The sequence below is a fragment of the Macrosteles quadrilineatus genome, unplaced genomic scaffold (genome assembly GCF_028750875.1).
Source record: "Macrosteles quadrilineatus isolate MER2022 unplaced genomic scaffold, UCM_ALF_1.0 Scaffold_2__2_contigs__length_208266976, whole genome shotgun sequence".
Taxonomy (NCBI): Eukaryota; Metazoa; Arthropoda; class Insecta; order Hemiptera; family Cicadellidae; genus Macrosteles; species Macrosteles quadrilineatus.
This window is the reverse complement of record NW_026542595.1, coordinates 197,774,017-197,787,854: the sequence shown is the minus strand read 5'-3', so window position 1 is coordinate 197,787,854 and position 13,838 is coordinate 197,774,017. Positions and strand designations below refer to the sequence as shown.

The window sequence follows — 13,838 nt, the reverse complement described above, 5'->3', positions numbered from 1 at the left end:
CATAGAAAGCAGGAGTAAAGCCACATTTGTCACAAGTCTCTTGAGGCCTTGTTATCCGCATTATATTTGATTTTAACGATTTGTCAGTTCGACACATTGCTTTTGAACGTAGGGAAATCCAGACCCATGAGTTAGCTTTACACTTAACGATACTAAAGAATTATCCTCTATATACTGCTTACGTAAAGTATTTCAGTCTTTTATCATTTATTTCTATATAGCCAACTTGTTCAATGAATAGTACATGGAAATATTTACAGTGCATAATCATGTCGACCCGGAACTCAATTAAACAAATAAATGCTTTTCATTTCTTATAAAATTACGTTGAAAACTAAATGTCAATCGTCTACTATTCACAGAAGTTTTATTTATCAAGTAGTCAAAAACATGAATAATATTTAGTCCCAAATCTGCAAGGATGAGTTTGTCTATTCTTATCACCGAAAAAAAGTTCGTATGGATCATTACATAAATTTTTTTATATGGTGGAAATTCATAAAATAAAAAAATATATATGTTTTTGGAAAGGTATGTAGATATCGTTAAAATAAAACGAGTGTAACTACAAAGAAAATGCAAGAAAGGATGTTACTTTGTTATTTCTAGTTTTGCTTGAATAAATCCAAAAGAACTCCTTTTGACTGGAAAGTCTTATTTGTTGAAGAGTGTACATTAAACCAAAGATACAGTTTGTCTTTATCATTTGGATGAAATTTACATCACCGAAATATAAAGTTTCATATTTGTATATAAATAAACGTTTGAATATCTTTTAAATTAAAGCTTTTTATAAATTGTTCAAGTGCTATAAAATACGGTTAAGGTTAGTGTTAGTTGGTTGTTGAATTATTTTGTCTCTATTTTCTTCAAAAGTTATATCTCATGCAAAAAATATAACCGTGAAAAGAAGATAAATAATGTGAAAAACAGGAAATATACACCCGTTGAGGTCTATTGTAAAGGCCAACAAATCATTTCGTGAAGTTGAACCGGAGCCCGGTGAAGGCAGAAAAAAATCGTAAATCTTTTTCTCAACTGAGAGACTTATTGTCTTCAAATTATTTCGTCTTATTACTATATCACAAGTTTATCATCCTTATTAGATAAATAGAACGTATGGAATAATTAGTCCTCTTTTGTTGAAAACAGTATATAAATATTTGATTTTACTATTAAATATATTAAGTTTTATCATAATATTTATTATTAACTGTATAATGTAATATTTAAAAAATAATCACTACTTCAAACGTAGTTATATTTTTGGAGGGTTAAACCTTTTATTGAGAAAACTCCTTATTTTACCAAGTTAAAGGCCTGTTGAAATTCGAATTCTGCCGCAACAGTACATAGAACTAATACTTTACAGAATATGGTAATTGCACAATGTTTACAATTTTGCAGGGATTGTTTTGTAGTTTTTTGTTGGAGATAGGCTTTTGTCAATATTCGATGCTATATTTGTGTTTGGGTAATAAGTATGTGATTCTAAGTAAATAGTATTGCCACAAAGCTCACGATTCTAAAAACAACTATTTTTATGATAGAGCAAATACAAATCATATTAAAAATCTAAGCCTCTAAGTGTGATAACTCTTGGTAAATTTAGTTATTTTGTTTGATTTTTGTTTTCTTAATTAATTCAAAATTGCCTCCATTTGCAAAAATATTACTCATAAAGATAGATTAAATTTCAAAGAAGTGACCTCTATAGGTATACCTAGACATCAACTATTATTGACTTATTATGTATTATGGATTAAGAAAATATTCCTCTTTGTAAAAAGTAACTCAGTAGACACTTATTTCAGCAAATTCTATATTTATTTTGTATTAGCTACCTTTATCAGTTATCATTTTATCCGTAAGGGGTCTAATGTGTAAAATCCATTGCAAATAAAATTACAACTCCCTTGTAATCAGTCTTATCATTCTATATTATTAAATATGGTAAAAATATTTCATAAATCTAAGATATACCTATAAAAAATTATATTACAAACATAGGAAACCTAGTATTTAAATGTATAAAAGTCTACATTTCCCTATCTTTCACATGCACACTAGCAATTGATTTAGTTTAGATTGCTTTATAGATATAAAGGATTTACAAAGGGAGTGCATTCTGGCAGAGAATACCTTGGTAGGTTCAAGCACTTTGATGCTATATCTTGCACAGCCTCCAGGGAGACGTATAACGAAGTCATCTCAGGAATGTGCTACTTGAACCATATATTGCGGTGTTGCAGACAAGTCCCGAGAACTGCAGGTATTTCCAGGTGTAACAAAACTTTGTCGGAGTTGCTGTATGTTGTAGTTTAATTGTATGCAAATATCTACTTCAAAGCTTACATTAGTTGTTGTTTGTAATTAAAAACAGTTTTACGTTTTAACTATTTTCTGTGTGTTGTGTGGTGAATCGTGTTGTAAATGTAGAACAAAATCTCGTTTTACTGTTAATTAATTGTGAAAAAAATAATTAATGTTGTGATTATTTGATGGTTGAAGATACACTATTTGACTCAAAATGAATAACTTAAAATATAATAAACTTATGACATTATGACAATCAGTGAACAGAGACATCGTGAACACATTTAATTTTAACGGATGCTTTTCCGAGGAATGGATCAATATTCAAATCACTTTAGCCCAAAATCATTAAAATTTTGAAGATCAAAACAGATTGATGTATTCTTGTATTATCTTATCCACTCTGATTCTAATATTTTTTCCTAAAGCTGTGTATTTTACTGTTACAAGTAATTACTAAAAATATATTTTCACTCTTAATACTAAGATGAAAAGTTTAAAGTGAATGATTCTTATTTGCTAAGCTAATATTTATCTTTACAGACTATTTTATTAACAAACGTTGGGAATCAAAGTTTTTATTTTCACAGATACAATTAAATTTTATTAGGTGATGGTGATTAACTGTGAATCAGCCTACATTAATAACTCTACCTCAGATCTTCTTAATTAGCTAAGAGCAATAGGGAACCCCTTTGGCTCGGATCACTTTGAGGTAGAATACTCAAAAGCATCCCAAAGGAAGAAGTGACGATCTCACACTCAGTCAGGTTCTGAGTAAGTCCCTACCTACTGCATAACCAAGGTAAAAAATTTATGTTTAGGTACATCCGTTATTAAATTAAGGTTACGTGTATAATATGAAGAAGTTTTTGTTTTAAAATAATGTAAAGCAATAAATAAGCCAAAATTAATTTAGCGTGCTAAAAAAGGCTATGTACTGGGGAGTGTTATGCCCATGTTACGGTTTTAATATTACCGCTCTGGGCTGTACACAGGCATTAAAAATGTTGGTATCACTGTTCATAGAGAAACTGAGGAGAAAATACTGATTGGTTTCCATGGCAACGATACGAAAACCACAATGTTTCTTAATTTCAAAAAGCTTTTTAATTATCCTCACAGTAGATTTAATTACACCAAAGGGAATGTTTGATCAAACTGAGCTGAGCCTTTGAGTTTTACTTATTAATGGCGCTTATTTTTTACAGTAGGCCCAAAGTAAGTGTAATCATAATACTTTAAGTTTAGCTCTCTATTTATTGCAAAGTTACTTTCATATAAGTTACTATAAGGTAAAGTTCAAGTAAAGCTTCTACTAAGCCATTATTATTTACATTTTGTAATAAAAAATCCTATTGCCCCTTTATTCTAGCCTATCCAAATATAAGTTAAAGGAAATAATTATTTTTTATAAACAGTCCAAAGGGGTTTGTATGCAGTTTTTATGTGTTTAGTTACTACTAAACATTTATTATATCCACAAATTTAAATATAAATACGTCTAGTAATATTAATAAGTATGTGTACAGTTTAGAAATTTACTAACACATTGTATATTTAAAATTATTACTTTACTTACAATAAATAATTAATTCAATTATTCAATCCTAAAACTTGGTGCAAAGCTGAATGTATTTCACTAAATTGAACCATATACCGATGCAAAAAACTAGAAACATTTCGGAGGGATTTTAAAAATTAACTTTGAAAAATTCAAATATTTGTTGTGTATAGGTCAGATCATAGAAACACGATAGAATACAGGCAGTGTGTAGATATAATGTTCTCTCTTGGGACCAAAGTTGATTTTGAAGCCTGAAGGTAAGGTTTTCGTCAAGAGCCCTTTCAGAACCTCTTCTTGACATGCTTTTCAAAGGACACATTTGTTGCTCTACCTTCTTCCGCTTCGGCTAAAATTTCGTTCGATCAAACTCTATCTTGAGGCTAGGAGAGTGATACTCTAACTCAAATGTATCTATAGCCTTTGTTTCGAAAATCGTCAACAACACACATGTCTAGAATAAAAAAGTTTCAAGTATTTATTTGTTATATTGTTGTAGTATTTTTTAAGACAAAATATATTTATTCAAAATAATGAACATAGATAACAATAATATAATAAATCCAGGTATTCTAACCTACTGCACGATATTATTTTTATCTACGATTGATGAACTGAAATAAAAATGTGTTAATACTAACTGTGTAATACTAACTGTGTTAAACATTTTAAGTTTTTTTGGTTGACCATTGATTGCTATGGCACCTTATAGATGATATACAGGGTGACAAAAAGTCTGGAAACGGCTTTATATCTTTTTAAATAAATTTGTTATAAAATTAAAACCTTTCAAATCAACTTATATGTATGAAATCTACTTTTTCCAAGCATTGCCATTTCTTTTCCTTCACCAGGGGACGATCCATGAGGAGTAGGTATATAATCTTTAATGTAAGCATAGGTTGATATGCACATCATTTTAAAGGGTTAGTCAAGTGGAGTTCATTGCCGGAAACCGCGTCTCGAAAGGTTCATCCGTTACAAAATGCCGGCTGTCCAAAGTTCTTGTGGAAAATACCTGCACAGGCCTTAGTATTGGTAAATACTCACAGTCGAAATTGAGAGCTGAAATTGCATTTTAAAGTCAACTAGCTCATAGACTAATATTATTCAATCTTTAAAACAAATTTAACCGGGTTTCAGCTTTCCCGGCTAATGTTGCATATAAGTTGATGTTAAAGGTTTGAATTGTATAACGGATTTAGTAAAAATGATATAAAGCCATTTCCAGACTTATTTTGTCACCCTGCATATAAAACCTTTTGTAAAACTATCCCCTTTTTAGTAGTCCTAGATAAAGAAATATATTTGATGTTTGATACTTAGATATATATTTTACAAAAACACTGAAATATATTTTGATATATTTAAATTTAAAACAATGAAATACAGGGTGACCTCGAAAATGTTCATATGTTTGATTTTATATTACTAATCAATTCAGGTACTGGCAGCTTGGGAAATGTTATACAATTCATGAGGTAGGGTTAGATTATATTTTGTTAAATTGTCAGCTTTCTATCAGTCTTTTAATTTTACATAGAATATATGGAACTTGTTTTGAATAATTCTTTAGAATATTTCATTAAAGTTAAACATGACATGATCTTTAACAAGCTCCGAACTCTTTTGATCTTTAACGCAGTATTTTAAGTGAGGCCTAAGGGACGGATTTTACAAAGCCATGCAGACTTTGAACACTTAACCATGTTAGTCTTTTACTGATAAAACATTTATTTAAAAAATTGGATGGTATTTGTTCGCGAAAAATTTAAAAAAATCTTGAAATTTCTTAAGAGTTGTATATGTTTTTCGGTTTGATTCTGAAAAGGTCGGTTAAAATATCGTTTAACATATACATGTTTATTAGGTTAATTCGAATTATGTCGATCGTGTCAGTAAACTTAGTTTCGTTATACTCCGAATAATGCCCAATAAGCGTTACGTTTGACGAATGTTTAAATGTGTGAATTTAAAGTGCATTGTTATTAGATGACCTCGGATTTATAAGAAAGGGTTTTCATTAGTCAAGGTAAGCTAAATGAGTTTTTGAGGGCCACTTCAGATCCCACCCTTGACTCCTCTTCAACCTTACGTGTTGCAAGCCCTTGAAGTGTTTACATAATATTTCACATTTTACACATGGCTAAAAGTTTATTTTATATTGGTGCAAAATCTGTTTTTAGTTTGAAAGATGTTGAGTACAAGTAATCTCTGGTATTTTCTAAATCACCTTTAAGCTTTAATAATGCTGTACAATGTTTCTTTTTTCGATTTCCACTGATGTATTTGTTGGTCTTAAAAGTTAGTATCTTATTTAGGTATTATATAAACTCCACCTGTAGGTGCAAATGTGTAACAAAAGATTAGTTTTTCTGCAACAAAATTGTTACACATGTAGCGTCAGCTGATGACGTTGTCATAGCAACGCATTAAGTTAGTCTGATCTTTGTTTTTCTACAGGAATGTACTCACAATTTAACTCTTATTAAAATACTTTTCTATTACTTATTTGGTCATAATTTTATTCTATGTACACGAACAACCACGACCAAAATGGTGACCCCGACTACAACCGTTATCTAAAGACTTATTTTCTTTGAAGAGTTTAAATCTTTTGTGTTTCCTCCTTCGAACGATGTCATTAGAAGACCTGCAGACTCAACTAGCCGAACTTAGAACTGCGAATGAAGAACTGCGTCAACGGATTGGACAACCCAGCACTTCTCAAAACATGTCGGTGAACAGAGTAGCCGTCAAACTTCCGCCCTTTTGGCCTGAAAGACCAAGTCTGTGGTTCTGTCAAGTTGACTCGCAATTTCTTATATCTGGAATTACCAACGACGACACCAAGTTTCACTACGTGGTCTCGCAATTGGACACAGGAATTGCTGCTGAAGTCGAAGACATCATAACAAACCCTCCTCAAGGCGACAAATACGGACATCTAAAAAAGAAACTGATTGAACGCCTCTCTGCATCCGAAGAGCAACGTGTGCGGCGGCTGCTGAGTGAAGAGGACCTTGGAGACCGCAAGCCTTCTCAGTTTTTGAGGCATCTTAGGTCTCTTGCGGGCTCGACTCCCCTTCAAGACAACATGCTTCGTCAACTGTGGCTCAGACGACTCCCTCCTCATTCACAAGCCATATTGACTACGCAACTTGAGCTCTCCTTGGACAAACTGGCAGAACTGGCTGATAAGATCATGGAGGTAGCTGACATTCCTTCAACACCTGGTATTTGTGAAGTCTCTTCAGGTAACGCTTCTTTATTAAATGCAATAGAATCCCTCTCTAAACAAGTTCAAGCATTATCAGAAACCAGAGTACGAGATACACAGGTGAGACCTAGGGGTCGTTCCCAGTCTCCTTGCGGTGATTACCGCGCTTTAAATGCTCGTACTGTTCCTGACAGATACCCTGTACCACATATTCAGGATTTCTCGTTCAATTTAGCAGGCTGTACGCATTTCTCTGCCATTGATTTGACCAAGGCTTACCACCAAATTCCCGTCCACGAAGATGACATCCAAAAAACAGCAATCACCACTCCATTTGGTTTGTTTGAATTTCCATTCATGACTTTTGGCAGAGAAATGCGTACACCAAACACATGTGTCAATAGTTGAACATTTTTATTTTTAATGACATACTTTTATTTTTTTAGTTTGCCTTCTTTATGGTAGCTCTGCATACCTCAATAGAAATTCTTAAAGTTGGCATCGTTACCAGATAAGGCTGTAATAATGTACCAGTAATGGTTGATTTGAGTTAAAATAACTTGTGCTTCAAGACGGAGCACTTCAAAAATAATTGAAATTCAATTCATAATGAACCGACGTAGGGTGGAATGTTATGTTTAGAGAAAACAATAATTGTTCATTCAATTTTAACTTCAGAAAATTGTTTAATTTCATTTCCACCACTAGATAGCATAAGGTGTAACGTCTTAAATCGTGTAAAGATATCTCTGAACTCAAAATAGTACTCTAGAAGCATTACATTTATAGACCTGATTTAACAGCATCATATATCAAACGTTTGCCTACCTGTCATCATAGACGAAGTCGGCATCAAGTGTGTTATAGTAGAGTACAAAGGCGAGCAGACAACACCCCACACCAGCTGTGTCATACTTGGCCAGCTGATTTAGAGAGGACCACATGTCAAAGGTCACTGCCACTTCACTGATAACACTTCACTTCACGTCTGAGGAACACCTGAAAACGAATGTCAGCTGTTAGGTCACAAATTAAGTTGCTATATTCAATATAGATATGCTTTTAATGAAGAAATTCCAAATCGTTGAGTAGCTTGATTCTGGTAGCTGCTAAGTAAAATGCTGCTACCACTTCTTTGTTTATAAAAAAAAATACATTTAACAAACTGTTTCCTAACACATCATTTTTAATTTGTTGATTTTCTTTATCAATAATTTGAGATGAGGACGCAACCTAGGTGCGTATATAATCCAAATATGAGTGTAGGATGAGTGTAGAATGTTTTGAAATGATCAGTGTAGCTTTGGTACTGACTATGATCAGCTGGTTCATTAGTCGGGATAGTTTATGTAAAGCCCGATGGTCAGGAACAGCTGGGTCAGGTTTTGAACCATCAAAAAGCTGCTGACTTTTCTCAGGATAGAACTAGCTTCCTTTTCATTGTTAGGTGAGCAGCACTCTGTTACCCAGCCAGTCATTAGTTTATCATTAGTTGCGGAATCAAAACTATTACGCGTCAATAAAATCTTCAAAGTGTTTATATAACAAATTTGTGTAATCGTTAAAATAAGATTTTTTTACAAAAAATCTATTTAAAATCAGCCTTAATACAAAATATAATCATTGCAAAATTTAAAATATAAAAAAGTATAAACTATTATCCAAATAGTAGAATAAATTTGTCTAACAATTGGTGAGTAACGGTTTAAAGGGCTGACTGGAAACGCAGTGAGGCACTCTGGTTTAGCATGTGAAGTCAATTAGAAGACCAAAGTGGCTTTTATTCCAACACCAGGAATAACAGACCGTTAGAAGTGTTTTTGTTTTTGTTACTGAGAGCACAGTGTTAAACAGATTTTATTTTAAAGTTTGCATGCAGTATTTTTCCGGAAAATCGTATGTTATCAAACGATTTCTCTCATGTATGGTTGCAGTGCATATGTTTTTTGAAATACGTTATTAGAATTACAAGATGGTACAATTTTTTTTTGAATTTTGCCTGCCAAAACAAATATCAATTTCACCTAATATGTTAATGAATTATATATTACTTGTTTAGCTGTACCAATTGATTTATATCTGGAAAGTTATTACGGGAATACAAAAATAAAAACATGTATTTTGCCATCCTAGGTTCAAGAACTTGAATTATACTAAAATAAATATTTTCTATTGTGTTGGATTCACTTTTTAATAGTATTTTGTATATAACCCTCCCTATGTATATTTTGTAAGCTTGTCTGATATATTCAATGGTATTGTTTAGGCACTATGGATGTGATGCTAGCCCAGAGGTTAGTGTTTCGGACTTTGGTGCGAGAGGGACGGGATCAATTCCTGACACATCCAAAAAATGTAATATGGAGTTGGACCGCTTTCCCTTGAAAGAGTTTGACCTCTTGTTGACTTCTGGTAAAAAATGCCACTGGCTTAGAAACTTGCAGAGATGGCACAAGCTTTAAAAATCTACATATGGTAGTACCCAAAGTATTACTACTGCGAGATAAAGGTTACAAGAAAAGGTTAAAAGTAATCTAATTGAAAAATTACCTTTTGCACCTTTATGTGATAGAAATCTTTAAATGCCACTATTTTTTATATCTATAAATCTTCTTTTTAAAGGAAAGTTTTCTAACAGATGTATTAAATTATCATTAATATTTCGTATTTTCTTATCTAAAATGTACACTTTATTGAAATCATGAATACCCCTTACAGTGAATTTTTTTTTTTTTTTTTACACAATCAGGTAAAAAATATTTTTAAACAATATTCATAAACATAACAATAACTGTTGCATTTCCCACCGTAATCTTATTTCCAACAAAGTACAGAGATATGAGCATTGTGAATGGAAGGGCAATTCTGGAAAACAAAAATATGAGAAATGAGTACGCGGAACGATGAAAAATTGGTGAAGGTTTGAATGTGAAATAAACCTCCTCATAACAAGTGAGCCCTCTTTGTCATAAGGTCCTTTTATCTTTGTTTGGACATTTCCAGATATTTCATTTTTAACCACTCTATTCATATTCCGGTATTCAGATTCCAGCGGGTGATTGCTTTTACTTTTAATAGACCCATTCTTGTGATACCGAACACCCATTTCAAACCTTTTCTAAAATCAATTCTGTGATATTGAAGTATTGAGAATTTTGCTTTATTGGTTTTTATTTTATTTGTTAAACGGGAACAATTAATAACTTACTCTTTTTATTCATGGCTATATTGGGTGAAGAAATATTATTTTTAGGAAATCCTCATTTTTCTATCAGTAGAAACTTTAAATGTATTTCATGGATATTCCGAGAATCTAATCAATCGCAATTATTTTAGATTTAAGAATACATTTCTAACATACGGGACTGAAGCATATTCTTGTGATTGTGCAAACCACATTTTATATTTATAAAGTACATTATTTTGATTCATAGTAAACCAAACATAGATTACTTTTTTCAACACACCAAGTATTTATTATACAGAGTGAATAAAAAATCTAATAATAAAAGACCTAATATTTTTTTAACTAAATATACAGATACAGTGGTCGTGCAAACTTAGTAGGAGGTTTCATTTGACGTTTTTGACTATTTAAAGTGTCCCCCAAAAACGGGAGATTTTGGAAGCAATCCAAAAAATGTGTGAAACCTCATTTAGAAGTGTTTATACAAACTTAAAGAATGTGGAAATTAGAGTTCTATCATAAATGGTAGCCTGTCAAATGTTTAATGACGTCTACTCTTACATTAAACTTATTGTGTACAAAGTCATATCCCTCCCCTCTAATTTGTTCCTAAGTTTATTTTACAGAGTTATTCTTTGGGTTGTCATGCAGCGTTAGCAGGAAGTTTCATTTTATGAATTTGAAATTTTGAGTGTCCCACATAAAGGGGGAATTCGGGAACAACTTAATATTTTTAAACGTAAACCCCCTTCAAGTGACACCTAATTTTAAAGTGTTTACAAAAACTAAAAGTATGGTAAAAACCTGAGTTCGCTATCTCTTCTCTATACTAAATGGAAACCAATATTACCATTACATTGATTTGATCTTATATTTTTATTGCGTACTTCTTAATACATTTGACGGGCTTAACACACATTTTTAAGGGACACTTAATTTTAAAGTGTTAACAAAAATTAAAAGTATGGTAAAAACCAGAGTTCGCTATCTCTTCTCTATACAAAATGGAAACCAATATTACCATTACATTGATTTGTTCATATATTTTTATTGCATACTTCTTAATACATTTGACGGGCTACTATGGATAGAGAACATATAGCAAACTCTAGTTTTTACAATTAATGAGGTGTCATGTAAAGGATGGTTTGCTTGTAAAAATTTTCACCTAATTTTTAGACTAACTTTAAGAGTTTCCCCCAAAATTCTTCAATTTTTTGGGGACATTGAAAGACTTTTAATCTTTAAATGAAACTTCTTTCTAAGTTTGCAAGACTACCAAAAGGTTATTTATGTATATTTACTCAGAAAAGTATTAGATGGGTGGTCCTGACTTATAATTCACCCTGTATAGTGTCACGTATGATATTAACTTCTTTAGATGACTTTTAAGGGTGCTAAGAGGGGATTACTGTTCACACCACTTAACTGAGGGTGTCGTTGCTAGGCTTCTTTGCCATGAAACCTAATCCCTCCGTTGCAATAAATACTTAACATCACTTTTAATGTGTTTACAGTAAAATTTAAAACGAAACATTTGTATTTTTAATTTACATAATCAAAATAAAATGATTTACGTGTTTTATAAATCCTAACAAAAATATAAGAATGTGTAAGGTAATTTTTGTTTATGATTTAAATACTTTATTTAACAAAACACCTCGTTTTTGGTATATTGTAGGATAAATACTTGTGTTACGGTACTCAACTTACATATTAAAATAAAAATAACTTTACTAGATAACATTGTAACAATGAATTTGTAATAGTACCAAGAGTGGTAGATTAGTCACTGTTTTAAATTTAGTATGCTATCGTTAAGAGCGAGCTAGTCTAGTGGAAAATAGTGGGACTCCCACATCGAACTATAGTAGTATAGTTCGACGGACTTCGATTCCCGAGGTTGTAGGTTCAAATCTTGACGATCGCAGATGTCCTGCAGCTACGTGGTAGTGTCACTATTATCTAGAGATGATCAATGGGAATGTGTGGAAAATGTCTTAGCTAAAGCCTATCCTCCCAGGGAATGTGTGAGTAGGAAAAAAAAATTCTGATGTCGCATTACTCTTTCCTTTTTTACATAACCACATTTAATTCCGGGGTCAGTCACAAGAATAAGTGAGTAAATTTCATTGATTTAGTAAGTCATAAAAAAGTAAAAATTTGCTTGCATTTTAATAAATGAAGTCCTTTAATAAAGGAATGGTACCCATATCCTAAAAAACTTTTTATTTCGGTTTTGTATAAAAAAAAAGTTATCTCTGCACAAATGGGTTGGCGGTATTAAATTAAAAAATCTCTTTTTAAGATTGCTGGGATTTAAATCCGGGCATCCAGAGAAGAAAGCGAAGACCCTCAGAAACCCATTACTTTAACATGTCGTTATGTAGAGTATATCGTTATAGCGATCGAAAGAGTTTAGGATATGCAGCAATATTTATTCAATTAGCTAAGTAACATAGTGATTTAAAGACAATTTGGTTCAACCTAATTGTAAAGCTTGGAGTTGTTGTTTCAGAAATTTAGAGAGAAGTTAGTAATCCCTGTAAACATTTTTTACCCTCGCTATTTCTCTCACCACCCAGTTTTAACGAGCGATGAATTCTATTAAGTGGCCATTACTGTTTGTTTTGGACTAAAAGCCACTTTGTCGGACAAAACGCCATTTAATATTCGGTGCTTAAACGTTTCAACCTAAAACTCTAAACAAAGATTTTTCAGAATGAAAATACTCTGGAACATGTTCAAAGATGTTATAATATATCCATTTATACTTTTTGTTGTTTGCCTTGTATACTAGATATGTTACGAATATGTCATATTACTTTTTTATAGAAATCACAATTTTGTCATAGTTTGAAACTCTAACTAACTTTAACTCTCTTGAAATGTTAACATTAGAAACATATAGCTTTACCATTTATCTAAAATATATCTTATTTAAAAAAAAAATTGAAAAATTTATTCAGTTAAAGAACATGAAAAATACATGTAATTTATGTGTTTAAAAACTTAATTTCATTAAATAAGAACTACATAAAATACACAATGCATTGTTACTATTAATATCACAATAAATTGTAAACGCTTAACATATTGAATTAATTACCGTATATCCGCAGTGTCATTTTTATAATTGGACATATCTAAGCACTCTAAAATAACGATTCCATTGTTGACAGAGTAATTTGAATTTAATGAGGACGAGGGGAAATCCAGAAACATCACAATTCAATTTGGCGTGCAGTGTGGTTGACCAGTGTGTGTGGCCTCTTCAATTTCCCCCTTTCGATTGCATGACCGACATTCTGATTGTTGGAGCGAGAATAGCATTGCATTTTAACTCACATACTTCAATATATGTTTTTTACACTTTTTAAGTAAGCATCTGACTTAATACAAATACAGAGTTTTTGACATTATACTTTATAACTTCGTTTGGCTTTACGATATTCTTGAGTCCTACTTAAAAAATATATGTCTCTGTCAATGTAATTGTGTCATTTTTTAAACCAAATTTGTAAATGTCAAGGCTCACGCACTCGTACGTC

The 13,838-nt window shown here is 31.8% G+C and overlaps 1 protein-coding gene across 1 annotated transcript in view; it reads right to left on the bottom strand.

Annotated features, from left to right (window-relative positions):
* LOC128986059 (protein O-mannosyl-transferase TMTC2) overlaps positions 1-13,838 on the bottom strand; it is a 273,500-nt gene that overhangs the window by 221,702 nt on the left and 37,960 nt on the right. The window contains exon 2 of the mRNA XM_054406155.1: positions 7,929-8,099. Coding sequence (XP_054262130.1) covers positions 7,929-8,044 — 116 coding nt within the window. The 5' untranslated portion in view covers positions 8,045-8,099. The remainder of the gene's footprint in view (positions 1-7,928; positions 8,100-13,838) is intronic.